Source organism: Pinus tabuliformis, chromosome J (assembly GCF_031772625.1).
Source record: "Pinus tabuliformis cultivar Carrire ecotype Pingquan chromosome J, CPIR1, whole genome shotgun sequence".
Taxonomy (NCBI): domain Eukaryota; kingdom Viridiplantae; phylum Streptophyta; class Pinopsida; order Pinales; family Pinaceae; genus Pinus; species Pinus tabuliformis.
This window is the reverse complement of record NC_142295.1, coordinates 444,290,354-444,314,380: the sequence shown is the minus strand read 5'-3', so window position 1 is coordinate 444,314,380 and position 24,027 is coordinate 444,290,354. Positions and strand designations below refer to the sequence as shown.

Here is a 24,027-nt window from a genome sequence, read left to right as displayed (position 1 = left end):
GTAAAAATATTTCGGCCTCCCTACTACTGTTGACCTGTTGTTGGGAACCTCTATTGGAAAACTCCTTTGTTGCTCCCTCAATCACTGATGCTCCTCCTTATCTGGCTCGAAATCTTCTTCCTTGCTGAATCACTGCACTGGATAGCTCAATTTGCCTAAGGAACTCACTCTCCCTGTTGCTCGATGTATCTATCTCCACCCCATCGATCTTCTCTTATAATCTCTCGTTGGAGCACCAACGACCATGATTAAGTCGTTATCAAAGGCTAATATCATCTTAGACTCAATCCATGTGAGTCTCTAGAGCTTTCTTGATCTTTCTCAATTAAATGTTGTTAATTAATCAATTTTCCTAAGTTAGACTAGGGCATTTTTAATTATTGATCAATTAACTTAATTGAGTGGTCTCTAGGTGTTTTCTCTCAAAACCTTTTCTGGGTTTTGTATATCTTGTGTTCTTTAGACTCTATGACACTAATTGAGACTAGAACACATGTCTGATGCTACCAAAAACTAACACTCGCTCTTAGAGAGGAATGTGTTCTACCTTCTCCACTCCACTACCATACCCATAAGCCTGATGAATATCCTGAAGTCTGTAGCTGGACCACCTCACATTGTTGATATCTGACAACTGTGATACAACTAGTTGTCACTGTCCATCAACATTGCGCTGATCATCTGCTAACCCTTGTGAAAATTCCTATCCTCAAGCAACCCCTACTGTAGCAAAACTGAATTTACTTCTCCTACTTGATTTTAATATAAATTATCAAGTTATTTTCTGAAAATACTAAAGTAAATTACTTTTGCAGCCTACACCAATTTAATTTGATTACATGAAACAAGAAACTGAGTAACGAACAAGATACATAGGACACAGTTATTTTTGGAAAACAGTCCCCGGAAAAACCCAATGCGGGAAAACTGGTGCAGCAGCTCTGAGGGTTTTATATTATTAAGCAGTAGTTCTAAATACAATGATGGTTTCCCTCCCGGCAATCCAGTGACAGAGAAAAAATATAATGGCGGAAAACTAAGTGAGATTACCTCTCTTCACCCGGCAGTTTCTGGGTGATCCGGCAGCAGAACTAGCTAACCCTGGCTATCTCTGCACTGGCCCTGCATAGGCCCTATGTCAGCCTTACAGGCTCTGCGTCAACACTGCACTATCTCTTCTGCCTCCTGGAGCTTCTGCGTCAACCTCTCCCTACTGTTCCGGCAGCTCCCCAACAATTTCCTCTTTCTATGTGAGGGCAGCCTCACTTCTGCGCTGGCCCTTCTGGCTCTGTGTCAAGACTGCGTGGGCCTAGACTAGCCTAGCGTCAGTCCCTCTAGGTGTTGTGCTGCCTCCACTAGTGGCTCTCCGCCTCTCTGCCCAGTATTCCTGAACTATCTCTACCCCTCTGCTGCAGAATGATCACTTAGTTCAAATTTCTCAGCTTCCTAGAACTAGAAATCGAACTCTAGATCAATTCATTCTCTCCATGTGTGTTCTAATTGAACCCCAAGCCTCCTTCTTATACTTTTCTCGTTGAGACTATAACAGCTGAGATTAAGTCTCTAATCAACAACTAAGATTGAAACTTGACTTGATCCACTTTCTAAATCATTCTCACCCATATTTTGATTAATACCCATTGGTACTTTAATTTTCCTAAGTTTAAACTTAGGAACCCCATTAAAAATATTAATTATTTTAATAAAATACAATCCATGTGGAATTTAACTAAATGGTTTTTGGGTTATTTAGAACTCATGTGCCTTAGCCTCTCCACCAATTTTCATGGCTAGAGCACATACGATGCTACCAAAAACTAAAAACCCTGTCATTGAACCATCCTGCATTTGCACTACTGCTGACTCTACACTACTGCCAACACTACCTGTGCTACATCTGACCTCATGTTGTTGTTGTTGCTGCAACTGAGAACTAATATACGAATCCACTGTGTCCCTATATTGGATCTACAACTAGTCTCTGCACTCTCTACTGAGTAATTGTCTACGTTCATCTATCTCGACTCTCTATGCCCCTCTAGTAACTGACTGCAACTAGTCTCTACATTGTCTCTCAAGATCTGATTGTGCCTATTGACACTGATCTTTCTACTGCTGAAAAGGGTTCTCCACTATACCCATTTGTTCTCTGAAATAAACAAACTTAGCTCTCCCTAGAGCTTTCATGAGTATATTTGCAACCTGTTGTTTTGTGGGAACATGTTGTAGCTAGACTGCTCCATGTTGTACACAATCTCTGATGAAGTGGTGTCGAGTGTCTATGTGTTTCGACGTATCATGAAACACTGGATTTTTGGAGAGCCTGATGCATTCTGATTATCACAATAGATATTGGTCGCATCCAACTTCTAACTAAACAAGCTTACTAGTAGCTTCCGAAGCCATATAGCTTCGCATGTGGCCATCCTAGCTGCCAGGTACTCTGCTTCTGTAAAGCTCAATGCCACGAATTTATGTTTCCTATTGCACAAAGATACAAGTCCCAATCCAACACTGAAGAAACACCTAATGTGGTCTGACACCATCACCTCGACTATACCTCAATCCATACTCAACTATGTCGTCCAAATACCTCAGAGTGTGCCTCGTTGTTGTCCAATGCACTCAATTCAGTCCCACCATAAACCGACTAAGAGTGTTGACTGCAAAGTAGATATCTAGCCTAGTGTTGACGAGATACATGAGGGAACCGATACACTGTCTATACAAGGTTGGATCAATGTCCTCATCCTTGGCTGCATCTATCTTCCTCCAATTCGTAATCATAGGCATAGACATAGGCCTACAGTCCTGCATCCTGAACTTCTTCAAAATCTTTGTAGCATATCTCCCTTGACCAAGGAAGATCTCCCCATCCTTTCCATACTTCCAAGCCTAGGAAATAATGCATCAGCCCCAAGTCCTTCATGTCAAACTCTGCTACCAGGTTTCTCTTGCAATCCTCTATGAGCCCTGATGACCCAGTCAAGAAGACGTCATCCACACACAACACTAAGATGAGTGGCTCACCCTCTACCATTAAATAGTATAGGATGGGATATGCATCACTCTGACAAATCTCATCTGCTACAAATTATTGTTAACCTGACCATACCATGCCTTGGGAGCCTGCTTGAGCCCGTATAGAGCTTTCTTCAGTCTGCACACATGTGTCTCGAAGCCCTCTAGCTGTTTGATATATACCTCCTCCTCTATCACCCTGTTCAATAAAGTTGTCTTGATGTCCATCAGGTGAATCTGCCATCCCATCTGTGTTGCTACAAATATAATCGACCGGATAGAAGTATGTATGGAAACTGCGGCGAAGGTCTCCTCATAATCTATGCCTTCCTTTTGTGCATACCCCTTTTCCATGAACCTAGCTTTATACTTCTCCACGCTACCATCTGCATCATACTTGATCTTATAGATCCACCAAGAGCCCGCAGTTGACCTGTCCACAGGCCTCGGCACTACCTCCCAAACATTATTTGTCATGATAGAGCTATACTCTTCCACCATGGAATCTATCCACACTTGATGTTATGCAACCTGCTGATAGCTCGAAGGTTTAACAACCTGTTCTACCAAAGCTTGGTACCTATTTGGTTGTCTGCGTTCTCTCTTGTTTGTCCAATGAGCTCCTACGAACTCCTCTACATCCCTCAATGTCTGACGAACTTCCCTGCTGGTTCGACCGCTAGTGGTGGGTGGCTCGACCAGCTCTTCATCCTACCTCTGCTACTCTGACTGCTGCAAACCCATTAGATCTCCTACATCTAAGGTCATGTTGGTACTAGTAACCGTACTAGATCCCTGTGACTGTCCCTATGGCTGACCCTGCTATTGGACTAATGGAGCTTCTGCTAGCCCATTCTAATCACCTACTGGTAACTTGCAAGATTTCTTGAAGGCTCTATCCTCCATGAAATTTACATCCCATCTCACAATAATCTTCTTGTTGCTATGAATGTAAATCCTGTGTGCCTTTGAGGTCTCGCTATACCCAACGAAGAACCCCTTTTCTGCAACCTGATCCAACTTAGTGTGCTTCTCATCTGGCACATGGCAATAAGCTATGCTTCCAAAGATCCTTAACTGACTGACTTCTAGCTTTTTCCCTGAGAATACTTCTTCTGGTGTTATCTTCCTTAATGCCCTGTGAGGAACCCTGTTTTGTACATACATGGTCGTGTTACATGCCTCTGCCCATAGAAACTTGGGAAAATCTTGGTCATATAACATTTCCTTTGTAGCCCCAACTATGACCTGTTCTTCTGCTCCTCTACCCCATTCTGTTGTGGATTGTATGGAGTTTTCCACTCCCTCCTAATGCCTTCCTTCACACAAAAACTCATGAAGTCACTATTTGTGTACTCTCCTCCGTTATCTAAGCAAAGCACTTTGATCTTCTTCATTGTCGCATTCTCTACTAGAGCCTTGAACTCCCTGAAGCGACTGAAGGCCTCATCCTTGGTCTTCAAGAAATAGATCTAGGTTTTCCTCGAATAGTCATCGATGAAGGTGACGAAGTACTCATACCCTCAAAGAGATCTAGTGGACATAGGATCGCAAATATTTGAGTGTATAAGTTGTAGTACACCATCTGATTGATTGTCACTTCTTGGGAATGTTGCCTTAGCATATTTCCCAAGCACACACCCTCTGCACACATCGTCAGGTTCCGTGCTCAATTTTGGAACACCTATTATTGTCTCCCTGAGCATCCTAAGTGCTCCATGCTGTAAATGTCCCATTCTCTTGTGCCATAGTTCATTCAGATCTCTTCCACTGCTACTGCAATCAATGTTGTTGCTGCTAACTAGTGCTATTGGAGAACTGAGTTGCAACTTATATAACCTATTGCTTTGAACTCCAATCTACTTCACCTCTTCCAGATTTGGTGTTTGATGAACATCTTCTTCCCTACAAAGGGGACATCATATCCTATATCCTGCAGTTTGGATACTGAAATGAGGTTCATACCTAAGCCAAACACATGCAACACATTTGTAACACTGGTGCTTTCTCCTGACTCCCTCTGAATCTCGATGGTACCTACTCCAATTGGTGTACATTTACTCTTGTTTCCCATCTAAATCTGGAAGTCCATCTTCTTCTCCTTATAGTTGGAGAAGTATTCTCTAATTCCTGTCATATGAGATGACGCTCCACTGTCTATATACCAGATTCCCTATGAAGTTGAGCTAGAGAGGCAAGCTATCTAAGCAAATTCGTCCTTCAATTTGGAAGAAAAATCTGTAGCTCCCTGAATGTCAAATCTTTCTGCGACCATACTAGAGAAATCTAAGAAATCTACTGAAGACATCTTGAGTATAATTTCGTGTACCTTTCTCTTCCACCCAATGTTGATCTGCCAGTGCAAAACCTGCTGCAAACCTATTGCGCCCATATTTGCTCAACAAAATAATTGATCTGCTCACTAGAACCCTTTATCTAGCAAAACCATTGCCTGCAAATTCTTCTTCTAAGGATGATTGAATTTTCCTCCAACCCAGATTTGGAAATCGAACCCTTTGCCTCTGCAATTCGCACTTCCTGGTGGTCTGTGTAGATCTGAGAAATTCGTGGTCATGGCTCCCTCTGAATCTGCACAAATTCTCCTTCTTGCTACTGAGCCTCTGATATGATCAAAATCGCTCTAATACCATCTGAAATTTCCTTGATTACAATTACTGTAAGTTTATCTCCTAACCGTTATGCAGTTTATTTATTATTACGAGAAATATCGATAAACTCACAATTGCAATCTTCACCAAAAATAAAATATGCAGTCGAAAATAAACTAGAAGCTAAGAAAATATGCACACACACAATAAGAATCGACACAATAATTTTTGAACAATAGTCCCCGGAAAAACCCTAAAGGGAAAACCGGTGCAACAAATGAGGGTTTATTTCATTATTATGCAACAGTAAAATCTAAGTACAATCATCTGAATTCCTTATTGGCAATGCTCCAACAAATCTATTGGAAAAATAATTTGGAGATTTTTTCTCCCTTCTGCAAATAATCTCAGCCTCCCTTTGACCTGCCCGAACCCCATTGAGGAAACTCAACCTCCAGGAATTCGCACTGCTTGGCCTGGGAACTTTGCATTTCCTATTAGTTGGCTCCAGAGGAGTCGTCTTGCCTCCCTCTTCCACTGGAATAAATTCACTTTGCTTCCTGGAACTCGATCTGACCTCTGGAAACTCTGCAAACCCTCTTCTGGAAACTCGCACTGCGTTTCTGGCTTGCTTGCACTAGTTATTCGGCCTCTCTGCAAAAATATTTTGGCCTCCCTATTACTGTTGATCTGCTACTAGGAACCTCTCCCAGAAAACTCTTCTGTTGCTCCATCAATCACTGATCCTCCTCATTCTCTGACTCGAACTCTTCTTCCTTGTTGAATCATTGCATTGGCTAGCTCGATCTACCTAAGGAACTCACTCTCCCTCTTACTCGACGTATCTATCTCCATCCCATTGATCTTATCTTATAATCTATCATTGGAGCACCAACAACCATGATTAAGTCGTTATCAACGACTAAGATCATATTAGACTCGATCCATGTGAATCTCTAGAGCTTTCTCGATATTTCTCAATTAATTGTTGTTAATTAATCAATTTTCCTAAGTTAGACTTAAACATTTTTAATTATTGATCAATCAACTTAATTGAGTGGTCTCTAGGTGTTTTCTCCTGAAACATTTTATGGGTTTTGGAGATCTTATGTTCTTTAGCCTCTCTGACGCAAATCGGGACTAGAACACATGTTGGATGCTACCAAAAACTAACATAATACACGTTGAATTAGAGGGTATATTTATAATGGTTTGTCAGCAATAGTCCATGATAAATCTAAATAGTTTTTTTAATTTTTTTTAATTTTCCATCAACATAAATAAGTAGAAACTGCTCTTTTTTTAATTTAACATCGAGGCATAAACATCCTGCCCTGCTAAATAATTTTTCTTCAGCTAAGAAGCCATGGATGGGGGCATCTACTCTACCAAAGTCATCCAGGACTTGCACATTGCCCCACCTATTTTCACAAGCACAGGCACAGACAAGCACGAGCACAAACACAAGTGAGTCATTGAGAAACTTGAACCCTGATAGGGTGATAACAACACCCCACTTTCACCTACCAGGTTAAGCAACCATTAACAAAGTATAATCTTTTATCTTTCTGGTAATATCTTTGCACAACTCATTTCTTTCATCAATTCTGTATAGAAGTTTCTCCCAAACTTTTATTCACATATGCACAAATAGATGGATCAAGCGCATGAACAAAAATAATAGGGAACTCTAGCTCTCATATTTCTCTTCAATTCTAAAATCAATGATCATAGATAATGTAATTAATTGACTACACCAAAGCCTTTATTAAATAGTTAAGTTGATGATATGCTAAATGTTCTCATGGTAAACATGTAATTGCAGGTATACTTGTCAATGCAAATGGTATTGAGGAGATTTATGATCATTGTATTATCGGTGCCCGTGCACCTGATGCATTAAATTTGTTGGGGCCAAATGCAACATTGGAAGAGTGTAGGGTCCTTGGTGCATTTCAATATGTTTATAGGTAACTTTGAACTACTTTTTTCCTAGTCAAGATCGGTTGTACTACTTTCATCTATTCATTGTTTACTTGCACTCCACTTTATTTTTATAAATGACAAAAAACTAGACTATATTACATCTATCTCAATAGTGTACTGAACTGGCCTAACAAAGTGATATTCAACCTCAAGAAACCAAGGGATATTAACCAATGCACCAAATTATATTCTCATTTGACTCAACCCTTTTATCCTTTCCTTCACATGTACGTAATGATTTAATTTTATTGGCAACCCTAAAAACTAAGTACAAAGTAATTAAAACTAAGAAAAATTGATTTCAAAGGAACCAAGTGCTAATGTGTTTCAATAATAGCCAATTGTTTAGGACTCAGGTAAACGAAGACCTACCATTTGCATCCATCTCAACATTCTTATGTCTAAATAAATATTTGATACAAATATTAGAAAAGAACTCTAGAAGCAATTTAACCTCCTTGGCAAGTGCTTCAATCCTGCACAATTAACTTGTCACCTCAATAAGCACAGTTGTGTCACATTGAAGAATCAACCCGTATACACCCTCATCTCTAGCTAACCTTAAGCCTCTGATAAAGGCCCCGTTACCACCCAAACTAGAAAGGTTGCCAAAGTCCTTGCAACCTGCTAAGATGACACACACATGATAAGTGCTCACTGTCACCTTGGCACAAGTCTTGACTCTTTAAACCCAACTTCCTCTTGAAGGGTTATGGGAGAATTCCATATACAAGATAACTTCACCCAATGAAAGGTTAAGCAGTGCCTTGTATGGGGTCTTGGGCGAAGAGAGATATTAATTATTTGATGTTTTACAAATCTGAAAATATAATTTGTATAGAAAATAAATGCAGAACAGTAATATGATTTACTCAAAATAGAAAACAAATAACATGTAAATAGAAATATTGAAAAAATCAGAATCTGCAAAAAATTGGTGAGGATCCAAAAAAATGGAAAAATCAGTGAACATTAAAAAATAGATAATATATTCATTTTTTTAAAATTAAACAGATAAAACAACATTAGATAAACACATTGACACATAAATATGGAGAAAGAACTATATATATATATATATATATATATATATATATGATGGATTATGATGGATTATTTTTCATTTGCAATCCATTATATATATAATCGACACTGAATCTTGAACTCTGATAGTTGTCCAATGAAGGATTCAAAATTAGAGAACCAATACAAAATGACATGACATATATAAATGTATCTCATCCTAATGAGATATATGTACATGGACAACAAAAACAAAAGTAGCTGCTAGCTAATGCACTCTTCCCCTTTTATGGGAAAAGATGATGGATTGTTTTCCAAGCTTGTCCCTAACAGCATAAGGCCCTAGCACTGCAACAAGTGTCTGAAGGTCACTGGTGGGTGTAGAATTAGGCTCATCAGTGCCTCTAAAAGGCGGAGTTGATACTGTCACATCCTCTTGTCTCTCCTCCTCCTCCTCTCCTCTTGCTCCTCATATTGTTCTTCTTATTGCTCCTCAAACCATCCAGGTGCCTCCTCCATGATAGGTTGCTTAGACTCCACCCTCCACTTAGATAATACAACAATATTCTCTAAGGAAATGGCATCCACATCCAGTGTTATTTCAATTTGCCTCATCCTCGCCATCAAAATCAAAGTTGCATTTGCAGGAAAATGCGAGGTTGAGGAAAAGTGTTGCTACATGAATAGGTTGATGGAGCATCCCGGTCCACCAACAATCAATCAAATCGCACTACATCATATGTACATTAAACCCAAAGGTAACTATTGTTACAAAATCTAGCAGGACTTACAGAGGGAAACCCTACAAGGTGTAAACTAGACAATGGGACAACAATGGGGTAGAGGACCAATGTCTCCTCAGCCAAAACCCCCATACTCTTTATAGATTTTCATTGATGGGAGGAGTCCTGATAAGGATGAGATCACTTGAAATAGATATGTTATGGATAAGGTGCATGATGATCTCATTAGGACTCATTCAAAGAAAGACAATCAAAATTCAAGGCTTCCCAAGAAGCAATTCGCTCTCCATGAAAAGACCTATAAAGGAGGGTTCAAGTCCTAGGGTTTGATGTTTTTAGGAATTAACAAAGTTCTAGAGGTTAAGACCAATGAGAAAAAGGTTCCCCATGATGGATTCCAATAATTACAAGGCTCATGAAACCTTCAAGAAAGTCCTCAAGTTGAGGGAGAAGAAACTAGGGTTTCCCAACTAGTGCAACACCTAGGGAAAGAGATTTTATGGATGAAATTTTAGTAGATGCCCACCAAAATGATAGGTCATGTAGTCAAGACCTACCTCTTGGTGTTTAGGCTCTCAAACCACCAAAAAGCCTCCTCCCTAAAATTTTGCTCCAAGCCCTAGATTCTCCTTCCTAGCCTTAAAAGGATCGAATTTGAGAATAGAAAATTATGGAGAAAATTTAAGGTTGATCACCAAAGACTTGGACTAGTGCCTTGTCCTTTGGGCATATGGAATTAAGGATGCTCTAGTTAAGCCTAATTCGTTGCTAAGGAGGCCGAAATTGGATGCCCTATGTATCAAAATTCTAGCATTTACTCACTCAATGATAAATGGAGTTTCATGGGAGAGATTTAAAAAAAAAATTACCAATAGGAACATTCATTACATGTTATGCATGAGTAACATATGCAAAATTCATCTACATAGCCTTTAAAATTTATTTTCAATAAATTAGGGCACAAACTAGCATAATCTAGAAGCAATAGCTCCATACATTAGACATTCAAAATGATAATATTCAACAAAGAGCACTTACAAGATAACATGCAATATCTCTATCCATTTGACAAAGAATAGTTCCAAAGACAATCCAAATTTAGATTCCAGATCAAAATGCATTCCAAAAATATCCAATAGCTAGAAAGAAACAAATGTGAGTTCCTCTAAGAGGTCTAAAGTTTCCAAGTGTGATGGTGATTGATTACAATGAAGTGATCTCAAATATATGAGTCTTACTAGATCAAATTAGGACAAGAAGCCCTTGCTAAGTCATAAAGTAATGTGAAGAAACACGCTAGGTCACAATCTGACCTAGTAACCATTGTGCAAACGTAAAGATTAACACACAAAGAGGCTGAACTGGTGATGCCATGGATGCGTAGGCCCTTCTAGATCATGTGTTGGGCTCTTCCAATGCCAAGGTGAGTGTAGAGGGCTCCAAAATCATGATCTAGGGATTGTCCCCTAGACTTCCATGCAAATCATCTTGTCGACCCCAATTTTGCATTTGGGGCACAAATAGGATTTCATGGGTCTCTTGATGACAAAATAGCCTGGTTTTGCTCCAACATTGAGGGCTCTGAGGATGGTGCTAGCCCTCCCATGTCTCAAGGGGTGAGACAAACCTCATTTAGGCCTCTGATCAGCTGCCAAACCTTGTGATCACTACTAAGTCGGTTAGGGTATGCTAGTCCAAGTGCATCATCTCGAAAATAATATGGGGCAAAGTGAAACCCTCGTAAGGTGTTGAGGGTGCCCATGGATAAGAATGATGGTCTACAAGCGACAGGAGTCCCATGGCTCTTAGCGCTTCACCTATGGGTGTCAATATGATCCACTAGTGGACTTAGGCCCCAATTAAGTTGCCCAACCCATAATGAAACCACCTTCTAATCACACACAATATCCAGTCCTGCAACTTATGACATCAGGTACATTCAATCATTTTTTCATCTAAGTGAACCAAGCATGTGTGAAAATTTGGAAACCCAAATTTCTACTGCAGCAACTGATTAAGTATCTTTTATTTGTTAAATTACTGAACAAATTATTTACTGCATCCTACAACAAATACCGAAACTAATACACTACATCCTTCACCAATTAATTGCGGAAACAAGAAACTAAGCAAGAAAGAAATACACAACACATGACACCGTTATTTTTGGACAAGTGTCCCTAGAAAAACCCAATGCGGGAAAACCGGTGCAGAAACTAATGGTTTTAATTATTATGCAGTAGTAAATCTAAGTACAATTCGTTGGATGCCCAACTGGCTATCCGATACAGAGAGAAACTATCAAAAATGTTAGTGAGAGAAATCTCACACTGTTCTGGGAGATTTGATTCTGATTTGGGGCTTGTTGACTGGCCCCATGCTACCTCTGTGCAGCTTCTGCGTCAACCCTATGCAAAACTGCGTCACTCTGGCTAGGCTCTGCGTCAATCCCTCTGTTGACCTCCTACTGTCTGGAAATTCAATCTCCAGGCCTTCCGATCTCACACCCCGGTTTCCTGCATTGAATCTCGTCTCTCCTAGTTGGGATTCAAACTCCCTCTAAAGCTTTGCGCTGCCATTGCGTGGCACTATGCTGCCTCACTGAACTACTCTCGGCCTTCTCTGCCTTGCACTCCCCAGATCTAGAAAGCTTCCTTCTGTCTACAATCCCTACCCCTCACTGCAAGAAATCACCTTGATCGATTCTCTAGCAACTGTTGTGCTACTCCCTCTGAGAAATTAGATCTCTTGATCTCTCTCCGATGTGTTTTCCAAATGCCCATCGAAGTCCTTCTTATAATCCTCCAGTTGAGAAATCAATGACCCATATTAGATTTTAATCAATGGCTCAGATCATTCGGACTCGATCTTCGTCTTCTTCTAGAAGTTTCACCATCAGTTTGATTAATACCCTTTAATTATTTTAATTTCCTAAGTTTAGACTTAGGCAACCATTAAAAATAATTAATTATTTTAATAAAACTGTCTCCAAGTGGAATTTTCCAAAGTGATTTCTGGGTATTGTGGAATGCATGTGTCCTAGCCTCCCTGCAAATTTTGAGGCTTAGAGCACATCCGATGCTACCAGAAATCAACACTCCCTCTTAACGAGAAATGTGTTCTAGTAATGCAACCTATTGAAGCATCACCCTTCTCTGTAACATCTCCCTCTGCGTTATTGATGTCTGACATCACTGCCTACCAACTACTGCGCAAATGTTGCATTTGTATTCTTGCTAACCCTGCCACTGACAACACTGCATCTGTATTGCAACCTTCTCCAACTGCTGCCGCTACTGCATCAGCAACGGAAAATCATCCAAAATTACTGAACAGATGTTCAGCATGATGCATCTATTATTGGAGTTCTGACCACTGCTAGTCTCTACGCTGACCCTCTGCACTGTGCCAACTACACTGCTGCCAATTATGCTCTGCGTTGCTCAGTCTCTAGCACTCCTAGCCACTACAACTGTCACTCCAGCACTCCTCTGCACCAACTAACACTGGTCCATCCTGCTACTTCTGATATGGGCTCCGGTAGCAAGGTATTGATTCGAGAGGTAGACTCCTCAAGGATCCTGCCCATCTGCAGTTCTTTCGAACTACAGTACTAGATCACCCCACCTCTCCCCTGGAGGTATCTAGGCAACCATGGCAAACTCCTCCTCCTCGATCTTTGTGGATGCAGCCTTCGGATCATGCTTCTCGTCCTTGTCCTTCTTCTTGAGAGGACACTGTGTAGCGTAGTGACCAAATTCACCACACCGAAAGCACTTGATCTTCAAGACGTCCTTCTTCTTTCTCCGCTGCTCCCGCTTCCCCTTTGATGGAAGGGTTGCATTTTCTTCCTCCTCCTTGGGCTTCATCCCACTGCTGTTGTTGCTATCAAGTTTTCATTTGACTAAGTCTCTCCTCATCTCTTCCTGTTGAATAGTGGCCCACATTCCTTCCCAATCTGACAACCTCTCTCTACCTAGGATGCTCTGGACAAATACTTGCCATTCTTCTGAAACAGAATTCAGGGCTAGACTCACCATCTCGGTAGACTGAGGTGTTGACCCCATAGCTGCCAATGAGTCTTGGATTTCCTGAAGCTTTGTTAGGAATGGATCAATGCGTTCCCCCTTCTGCATCTATGTGGATCTCATCTTCTGCTCCAAGTACATCTTCCGCTGCTCAAAAGGTCCTTCGTATAGTGTAGCCAATGCTTCCCACATTTGTCGGGCAGTATCCTTGTCGGCAATGTGACACACTATGTGATCTCTCACTCCATCGAGGATCAATCGCTTGGCCTTTGCCATCTCACCCTTGTATTTCTTGAGCAAATCGAGATCCGCAAGTACAGCTACCACAATGTCGACATAGGTTTTGAGATCGTGCCCATCCAGAAGGCATGAGATCCTTGCCTTCAAGATTACATAGTTGGATGCACCATCCAACCAATCATGATCTCTTAACCCACTAGCTACCGTCTCGGCCAATGAAATGTCGAACTGCCTCCTCTCTCCTTTGCGCAGCACTAGGCTAGCCTACGCACTTCCTGTTGGAGTTAGTAGATCTGCTCCTCTCCACTGCTACTCAACAAATGATAATTCAGACTACTTGGCTAGAAGTCTTCTAAGGAAGAATTTCCTCAAAATAGTGTCTCCTTCCTTCTGACATTTTTCTGCCCGAGCGACTGCTGTAAAAAACTATGTCTCATCAGAAAATTGCTCTTGCGCTGATGCTTTAGTGTTGCTCCCTCTAACACTAGAAAACTTCGATTTGGAAATCTTTCTCTCTATCGACTCACTCTGAGAGATATTTTCCCACGAAAACTTTGCCCTCCTGGCTTGGACAGCACAATCCCTCTGGGGATTTGATTTGTTGCCTACACAGCACTTCGACTTACCTCCTCTTCAGTACTGGGCTCTTCCAGCTCTGCTCTCTTGCTTCACCTGCAGCTCTGATACCATGTGAAAATTTGGAAACCCAAATTTCCACTGTAGCAATTGATTAAGTATCTTCTATTTGTTAAATTACTGAACAAATTATTTACTACATCCTACAAAAAATACCAAAACTAATACACTACAACCAAGGTTTTTCCTCATCCATCATTCAGGCGAGGCTGATCATTATTCAAGCGAGGCTGATCAATTGAATTACAAGACAAACTAGTTTTGTTACAGGGACTTAGAAGAAAGGATGATGGAGGAAAAGAAGCGCCACAGGTCTGGACATTGTTTGAGAACCGAGCCAGAAAATACTGAGGTCATAAGCAGAGACAAAGCGGTTGTGGAGGCCTCCAAGAAAGTAGGGTGTTGGAAGTTTTGCGAAAAATTGCAAGGAGGGTATACCAAAGTAACCAAGGAGTTTGCACTTCATTTTGATGGTTTAAAGACAAAGGTCGGAATGCTTGATATACAGGTTTCTCCAGAGGTTATAGCATTGGTCACCGAAATTCCTAGGGGACAAGAGGCCTAGTTCAAGAATTTTAGATTCAATATGGAACCCTGCAAGGAATTCTTGAAGCCATAGTTTTCAGAAACTAACTTAACCAAAGCAGTTCCCAAAGATTACATCAAGGACAGCTACACTAACCTGCTCTTCAACATCTAGCGTTATTTCACCTGTGAAGGCAGATATCAAAAGGTCTATTCATATCATTTCAAACTTCTTCTACATTTTACTGGTATGATTTCTCTAGATTTTCCTTACTTCTTATTTCGAAGTATAGCTATGATGGCAGACAAAATTCAGCTAAAGTCTCAAGGGTGTGAGACTTCCCTGTTTCATCATGGCCTAATTAAGTTGATAGTGTTAAATGAACTCAAAAGGGTTAAAAAGATTGGTCTTCGTTTTTGTTTGTATGTGATTTTGGAACAGAAAAGCCAAGTGAAGGTACTAGCTCTGGGGTCAAAGAAGCTTCATCATCAAAAGCTAGCAGGTCTGAAATGACTAGGGCAAAAAGGTTTGCCAAGTTAAAGCCAAGGAAGTAGGTGAAGGGAAAGGCAAGCTAAACCTTAGTAGCTAAAAGTCCAGCAGTCATTCTTGAAACTCCTAAGTCTGCCAAGGGAAAGATGTCTGAGCTTAAAGGAGAAATACCAGAACAGTCATCTAGCAAAATAGTCCAAAGAAGACTTACCAGGAGCCAGATTGCAAATAACCACTCCAGAAAAGAGGTCTACAATAGTGATGAAACAAGGTGTGAAAGAAAAGTAGTGAAGGAGATGTATTGAAACAGTTTTGGGCACATAAAAGAATTTTGGCATAGAAAGGAAGAGCAGCTGCAAAGAAGAATACCTATGAAGGGATGTCATTTTGATTTTGGATTAATACATTAGTCCTCTCAAAATTAAAAACAAAAAAAAAGCTCCCAAACCATTGAGTTTTTGCAGGCCGTGTTGAAAAGAACACACATAGCAATTTCGTAGCGCGCTACGAAACTGCTGTAGGTGATCATTTGGTTCTCATAGATGCATTGTGGAGGAAATGCTAGATCAGTTCCAAGTTTTGAAGTTTTCAATGGATAAAGGTTCATGTGTGAACTCTCAGATGTCAGGGATGCAGGTAGCAAAGCTTCAAGGAGTACTCCATAGACAAAATGAAGACTGTGCTACAAAAACAAAGTATTTTCGTAAGCACAGTCATGTTCTCATCCACATGCTTGAGTTCCCTTTTTGCACAAATGGAAAACAATGTTTCAACAAATCATTAATGCTTGACACCTGTACACCAGCAGAGAAACTGCTTGAAGATAAGAACAAAGGGTTAAGGGCCTAAAAAAGAGGAACTCTGTTTCTTGATTTTTAGGGCAGTTAAGACATTTTGTAGCAGGTTTTTGCAACAGCATCATGGTCATCACCAAACTCGAGGACAGGGATGGAAACTGATCAAACAGTGTATTAAAGACTTAGATAAGGGTGTTGAAGACTTGTTTTAGAAGTTCTAGTCCTATTTGTATTAGGACTCTTAAAAGATAGCTAGCTGTCAAGTTGTAATTAAATAGTTTGTTTTCTAAATAGATAGGTGTCTAAGTTAGGAATTCGAATTCCTTCAAAGGTGGATGATAGTATCCAATGATGTAAAGTCCTATATTAAGCTTGAAAATCGAATTCCTCAGGGTTGGAAGATTCATTAGTAAAGGAAAGATTGTGTTGTTGTAAAAATTGTGTTTTTCATACCTAATACAGAGATCAGTTTGATTACTCAAGATTCACAAAGAGGTTATGTGTTTGATGTTCTTATGGCTTTATTCAATTTCTTATTTGCAGTGGTATGAGCTTGTGATACTTAGAATTCATTGGAAAATGCTCTAACTTCCTTCACATGCTTGTAAACTGTGTTGTTTCACTGTGTTACTGTTTTCTTCATAAACCTAAACCCTAAGTGCCTTGACTTCCATATCTTGCTGATCATGTTATTTTGTTGAAAACTATTTTGACTCCATAGCCCAATAGATATTTGCTAATCTCAGTTTCAACTAGCCAACCAGTCGTACTTTTGTTCATTTTGTCCCTAGATTTAGCCATCTAATCAATAATCAAAAACCCTAAACCTAGTGAGAGAGCCCTCTCAGGTTGAGGAGGCTAAGCCTCAACCAAAAGATTGGTTTGAAAGAGTTACTCAGAGTTTGCTTGATCAACAGCCTATCAAGGTCAGATTTTGTGATAACACTCTGTTTGACTAATACCCTTTAATTATTTTAATTTCCTATGTTTAGACTTAGGCACCATTAAAAATAATTAATTATTTTAATAAAACTGTCTCCGTGTGAAATTTCCCAAAACGATTTGTGGGTATTGTGGAATGCATGTGTCCTAGCCACTCTGCAAATTTTGAGGCTTAGAGCAAATCTGATGCTACCAGAAATCAACAGCAAGCAAGTAATGGTCAATGTGACGCTTCATACAAGGTTCCTTTTCCAAAATTGGGGCCTTACTCACATAATGGTGTTACCTTCCTAGGAAGGAGTGACTAATAGGTGATCCTATTAGATGTTTCCAACCCCCAAAGGGAAGTGACATGTCCTCAATTCTCCCTTCAATTGATAGGTGCCATGTGAATAATGATGGAATGGAGGGGAGAAAGGGGTATTAGGGCCAAATGTCATGGTCAAACGGGTAGCAATGATGAGGAATTCCACATTCTAGACATACATATATGAGGATGGAGTAATCATGGATGCATGAGTTATCCCAACCTTTATTTTTCCACACCTCTTATTTCCTTTTGTTTTTTATTAATTTCTCTTTGTATTACTGCTCAAAGCTCTAGGAAATGAGAGCATGCTTTGAATGATGTGTAGCAGTGGTTACCCCCTTAGTGGTGGGGTTGTTCATTGCCCACTAGAGGTTGGGACATGCAAGGGTTCCTTTCCATGATGTGGTAGGGAAACATCAGCACCAGGAACCGGGGATGGCCATAATGATAAGGTGTAGAGCTCATGTTTGGCTTTTGCCCACGTGCTAATGTTAAAGTCTTGATCCTTTGCATTTTATAGTTTTCTTTCTTTTATTTCTTCCTCTTTATTTTAGCTATATCAACCTCCTAGGGAAACATTTCCAGGCTCAACCCAGATATGTGGAAAAGGTGAGGGGGTGTGCTAAATACTAGTGGACCCATGGTCAAGGTGGACTCGACAAAGGGAGGTGGAATAAGGGCTTGTAATGTATGGAGGGGAATAATAAGTATGGAAAAGGGATAGATGGAACATGTTATCATGATCACGGATTCCCAAGTAGTGCTCCTTGCTAAAGCGATAGGCCATTAGAGGCAGTCCCGCTAGACTAGGATAGAAAATTAACCCCCATTTAAGGTGAGGGAACAAAACTATGGCCAAGACCCTTCTTTCTTCCAAGTCACCCCATAATTCATGCCAAATGCCCAAAATACAAACAAGCATAAGCACCCGAATGCAAAATGAATGAAGTACCTTACAATGTGATTGGTTGTGGAATGTGGACCCCCATCGAACATTGGCATATTCTTCATGCATTCCAATGAGGGATACTGCAGGATCCCTATCACTTTTATGGCAGGAATATATGTGGTAACCATTTTGTTGTGTCCTTAATGACATGGGAGTCGCCAGGGTGAGTGAAATTGCCTTGACAAATGCTTAGTTCACCCTACAAGCATTGACTTTAGAGATCAATGAAGAATTAGGGCTTTGTTCTTCCAATGGAGTCATTAATAATGATATGTCAATATGTCGTAGGGGGAAAAGCACACGTTTCGTGTTCCCGACAACAGTGCCAAAATGTTACCGCTAAAACTAGCAGGGGTCCTAGGAGGGAATCCTAAAGGGACAATTGTTAGGTCAAGGAAAACAATGGAGCAATATCCCACTATCACTTCAACTAAAGCTCCCTACTCTTTACAAACTTTCACCAATGGGAGGAGACCCGGTATGATATGGATCACAAAGATGAATAGATCAAAGATAGGATGAAGGGTGATCCTAGAAGCCTATTCACAAGTGGTGGTCTGGGTGCAGGTGTAATGGATAATCGTTCAAATCCAGAAACAATTTCTGCAAGTTCAGGTGGAACTTCTTCTTGGATTTCCTTTGGAGAATTAGTCATCTACCTCCAAACTTGGCTATTCTGCTAAATTAGCAGAACTGCTTAATTTTAGCCACAATATGACAACCTTTCAATTGCCACGGAATCAAAAGGAATTCAAACTTTTGGTTAATTCCTTATCGCGTTCACTTTTTCCACAAACATTATCGTGCTAACTCTCCATCGTTGATCTTACCTTTCAATTCGACGGTTGTTGGTTCACCTGATCAACAAAACTAATCGGTGATCCTCCACCGTTAATCAAAGCACACTTGATCCAACGGTTAACAGCGATATCAGACAAAGATCTTGCACGATGTTTATCCACCCGATAAAGTGGTTTTCTCTCTCCACCCGAGTGCTACGTGTCGGTCGATTAATGGAATCGCTTAGAATTTCAAAAGACAGCTTACCACTTTTTCTCCACCCGATAAACAGCTACACTGATAAAACCGCTTTTCTTCCTGGACTAACGCACGAGCTTATTGGTGCGCGATGACCATTAGATCTATTGGATCTGTAATTCAGACGGTTCTAGACTCCTTTGGGTTAACACGATTTTGTCAAGTTTTCTTTTCTCTGTTCTGCCAAACTTAACACCTCCGCTACATTTAACTTGTCTCAAACCATATTCTCCGATGTTTTTAGAACATAACCAAATTATTTCAAAACACAGAAAATGCAAGATTGTGTGATATAATACAAATTTTGCATACTCTAATTCAAAAGTCAAACTGAAAATCAACAGAACTCAGAGATATTTCGAAGGAATAAAACGCCTCCGGGATTGACCAATTATACACAAATACACAGAGATACAGTTTCTGTAACTTAATCTTATACGACCTAATCAAGCCAAATCAGTCAAAATCCCTTTACAATCATTCAGAACTTACATAAATACTATTTCATTCTAACAATCAGATTCTTAATCCATGGATCGAATCTGCCTAATCTTAGACAATATCTAATCTGGTTGATATTCTCCTTGAGAATCTCAATTGAATCTAAACAGCTTGAATTAATTATAAAATCACTCAATCCCTAAATCCTAGCTCAAATCCTATCTAGAAAACTTTGTAAATTGACAGCTAAAGGATCCCACTCCTTTGCTTGTAAACTTTTTTTGTATTTTTGGAATAAATTCGAAGCCTTTTGTCTTCAAGCCTCATGCTCCTGCATCAGACTCCTGAGGACAAAACTCTTCATGGGCTCCTGTCCATGAGCTCTTCTACAGAACTGCCCAACTTCTGTAGCATGGCATCTGTCATCCAAGTAGCTTCAACAATTGGTTGATCCTTCCATTTGACCAAATACTGAAAATACTCTTATCCTCTTGTCTTCTTCAACAATTTCTTGTCCAAAATCCCCTCTGGCTTCAATTCCTTTGCTATAGGTAACTGTTTTACCCAATCAATCTCTTATTCTTCTTGATCCTCTGTTGTGTCATCTGCATTTCCACTTTCATACCTATACAAATCAGCGACATTGAAAAGTGGAGATATTCCAATATCAGGGGGTAATTCAATTTCATATGCATTTGCAGAAAATTTCCTCAAGACTCTACATGGTCCAATTTTCTTAAACTTTAGCTTGTTATACTCCCTTTTTGGAAATCTTTCCTTTCTCAGGTGTGCTAAAACCAAATCTCCAACTTCAAAATTAACTTCTCTCTTCTTCAAATCTGCTCTGCTCTTGTATTTTATGTTGCTATCCTGTAATTGTTGTTTTACCTATTCATGTATTGCTTGAGCTTCTATAGCAAAATCTTCTCCTTTAGCACTTCTCATTTCAGCTTTTCCCAAGTCTCTCAATTTAGACACTCCCCTTGGGTGCATTCCATAAACTATACGGAATGGACTTTGCCCTGTACTCCTATTAGGAGAATCATTATAAGCATATTCTGCCTGTGCCAATACTTGATCCCACTGTTTTGGATGTTCACCTGCAAGACTTCTTAGAAGATTACCCAAGCTTCTATTTACAACTTCAGTCTGTCCATCAGTCTGAGGATGATAAGCAGAACTGAAACTCAGTTTAGTTCCAAGCTTCTTCCACAATGTCCTCCAGAAATGTCCAACAAATCTGGTGTCTCTGTCTGAAACAATGTTCTTAGGTAACCCATGTAATGTTACAATCTCCTTAAAAAATAGATTAGCAATGTGAGTAGCATCACTGGTTGTATAACATGGAATAAAATGTGCGATTTTTTAAAATATTTCAACTACTACATAAATTGAATCATGTTCCCTTTGAGTTTTCGGTAAACCCAAAACAAAGTCCATACTTACCATATCCCAAGGCCTATTTGGAATAGCTAATGGAACATACAAACCTGTGTTTTGGCTCCTTCTCTTTGCATACTGACAGACTTTACAATTTTTCACATAGTTTTCCACTTCAGCTCTCATCTTTGGCCAAAAATAAAACCGGTTCAACTGTTCATAAGTCTTGCCTCCACCAAAATGTCCTCCCAGTCCACCACTATGTTTCTCCTTGATCAAATTTGCTCTCATAGAACAATTTGGTATGCACAACTGATTTCTTTTAAACAACAATCCCTCTTGCAGGAAATAATCTAGCCACTTGCTTCTATCTAACAAAACAAGATTTCTACAAGCTTCAAATGCCTCTTTAAAATCTAAATCTTTCTCATATAACTTTTTAAGAAAATCAAAACCCAACACTTGAATTTGACTTTCTTGAACTAAAATTCTTTTTCTACTTAAGGCATCTGCTACTTTGTTTGATTGACTAGTTATATGTTTTAACAAAAAATTAAAACTTTGAAGGTATTCTACACATTTTGCATGCTTCTAGTTAAGCTTTGGCTGTTGCATAATGTACTGTAATGCATGGTTATCTGAATACAGTATGAACTCCTTGGACATCAAGTAATGTCTCCACTTCTTCAAAGACTGCACCACTGCATAAAACTCCTTGTCATAAGAAGAATATTTCTTCTTTGACTCATTCAGCTTTTCACTAAAATAAGCTACAGGCCTATCCTCTTGACTCAAAACAGCTCCAATGGCTTCTCCATTGGCATCACACTTCACTTGAAAAGGTTTATTAAAATCAGGAAAAATCAAAATAGGCTTCTCAGTAATCTTTCTCTTCAATAGCTGGAAGTTCTTTTCTGCTTTAGCAGTCCATTTAAATGGTTGTCTGTCCTTCTTTATTGTGTCAATAATTGAAGCATTGATCTTACTAAAATTCCTTATGAATTTCCTGTAAAAACTAGCAAGACCGTGAAAACTTCTTACCTCAAAGACACCTTTTGGTGAAGGCCACTCCATGATAGCCTTGATCTTCTCTGGATCCATCTTTAACCCCTCAGCAGAAATGACAAAGCCCAAATACACCAACTCCTCCTTCATGAATGAACATTTCTTTAAATTTAACAGTAACTTCTCTTGTTGTAGCCTCTGTAAGACATAATTCAGATGTCTCACATGTTCCTCTTTTGATCTGCTGTAAACTAATATATCATCCAGATATACTATTACGAATTTACCAATAAATTCTCTCAAAACTTCATTCATGAGCCTCATAAATGTACTAGGAGCATTCGATAATCCAAAAGGCATTACCATTCATTCATACAATCCTTCATTGGTCTTAAAAGCAGTTTTCCACTCATCTCCCTCTCTAATTCTGATTTGATGATAACCACTTTTTAAATCTAACTTTGTAACATATCTAGCTCCACTCAAACAATCCATCAAATCTTCGATTCTAGGTAAAGAAAATTTGTACCTTATTGTTATCTTATTGATTGCTCTTAAATCAATGCACATTCTCTAGCCTCAATCTTTCATTGGGCTCAACACTGTTGGCACTGCACAAGGACTCAAACTCTCTCTAATTAGTCCCTTGTCTAATAGTTCCTGAACCTGTTTCCTGATCTCTTCATTCTCTATGGGAGTCATCCTATAAGCTGCTTTATTGGGTAGATTTGCTCCTGGAATCAAATCTATATGATGACTGATTTTTCTAATGGGTGGAAACTCATCAAGCAAATCATCTACAATGATATCACAATAACTGTCCAGCATCTCTTGAATTTCAATTGGTAAATCAAAAACTTCTATGGAAGTAATTATTACCTTGAGTTTGCAAACCAATGCAAAACTTACTTCATCTTCTTCCATCTGCTGCAAGTACTCATTTCCACTCAGCAAAAGGGTCACTGGATCAGGGTTCTTTAATGTATCCTCTTCTTCCATTCGCAGCAATGTATGATTGACACCATATTTGCTAAATTTGTATGTGTTCTTCTTTCCATCATGCATAGCTCCTCTGTCATACTGCCAAGGTCTACCCAACAATATATGACACACATCCATAGGCATCACATCGCGCAGAATTTTGTCTCTGTATTTACCCAACTGCAACTCCACTTCACATTGCTCATTCACTACCAACTGATATCCCTTTTGAAGCCATGACACCTTGTGAGGTGTTGGATGTTTCCTTGTTTTCAACTTCAACTTCTCTACCACTTCTGTGGAGACCAAATTATCTGTACTACCACTGTCTATTATCATCTGACAACACTTCCCTTGAACCTTACACACAGTCCTGAACAAGGTTTTTCTCTGTGCTGGTTCAACAATTTCCTTAGCTGGTTTTAACAAAATTTTGTTGACTACCAAAGATTCCCCTTTCTCTGGTACATTCTCTTCTTCTATTACCTTTGTTGTTTCCTCTTCAGTTTTTGCAACAATTGCATTCCTCTAATTCATTCCTATATTTTCTGGGCACTCATAAGCTCTGTGTCCCAGCTTGTTACATCTGTAACATCTGATTTCTCTTCCTCTACCTCTGCCTCCTCTTCCTCTGGAAAAACTCCCTCTGCCACTTGCATCACCTCCTGTGGGTGCATGCTGACTTGAGCTGCTGCTAGCTCCATCTCTAGGTGTTGTAGATCTTCCTCTACCACCTTGACTCCCCCTTCCTCGGAAAGTACCTCTATTTCTGGCAGACTACTTCCTCATGAGTTTTTCTTCAACCTTCAACACCATCTGATAAGCCTCTTCTACTGTTTTAGGAGACAGTACACTTATCTCATCTTGGATCTCCATTCTGAGA

General features: G+C 39.7%; 1 protein-coding gene across 1 annotated transcript in view; it reads left to right on the top strand.

Annotated features, from left to right (window-relative positions):
* Window positions 1-24,027, top strand: part of LOC149227725 (uncharacterized) — a 429,088-nt gene that overhangs the window by 69,260 nt on the left and 335,801 nt on the right. Inside the window, exon 7 of the mRNA XM_089380583.1 lies at window positions 7,456-7,600. Coding sequence (XP_089236709.1) covers window positions 7,456-7,600 — 145 coding nt within the window. The remainder of the gene's footprint in view (window positions 1-7,455; window positions 7,601-24,027) is intronic.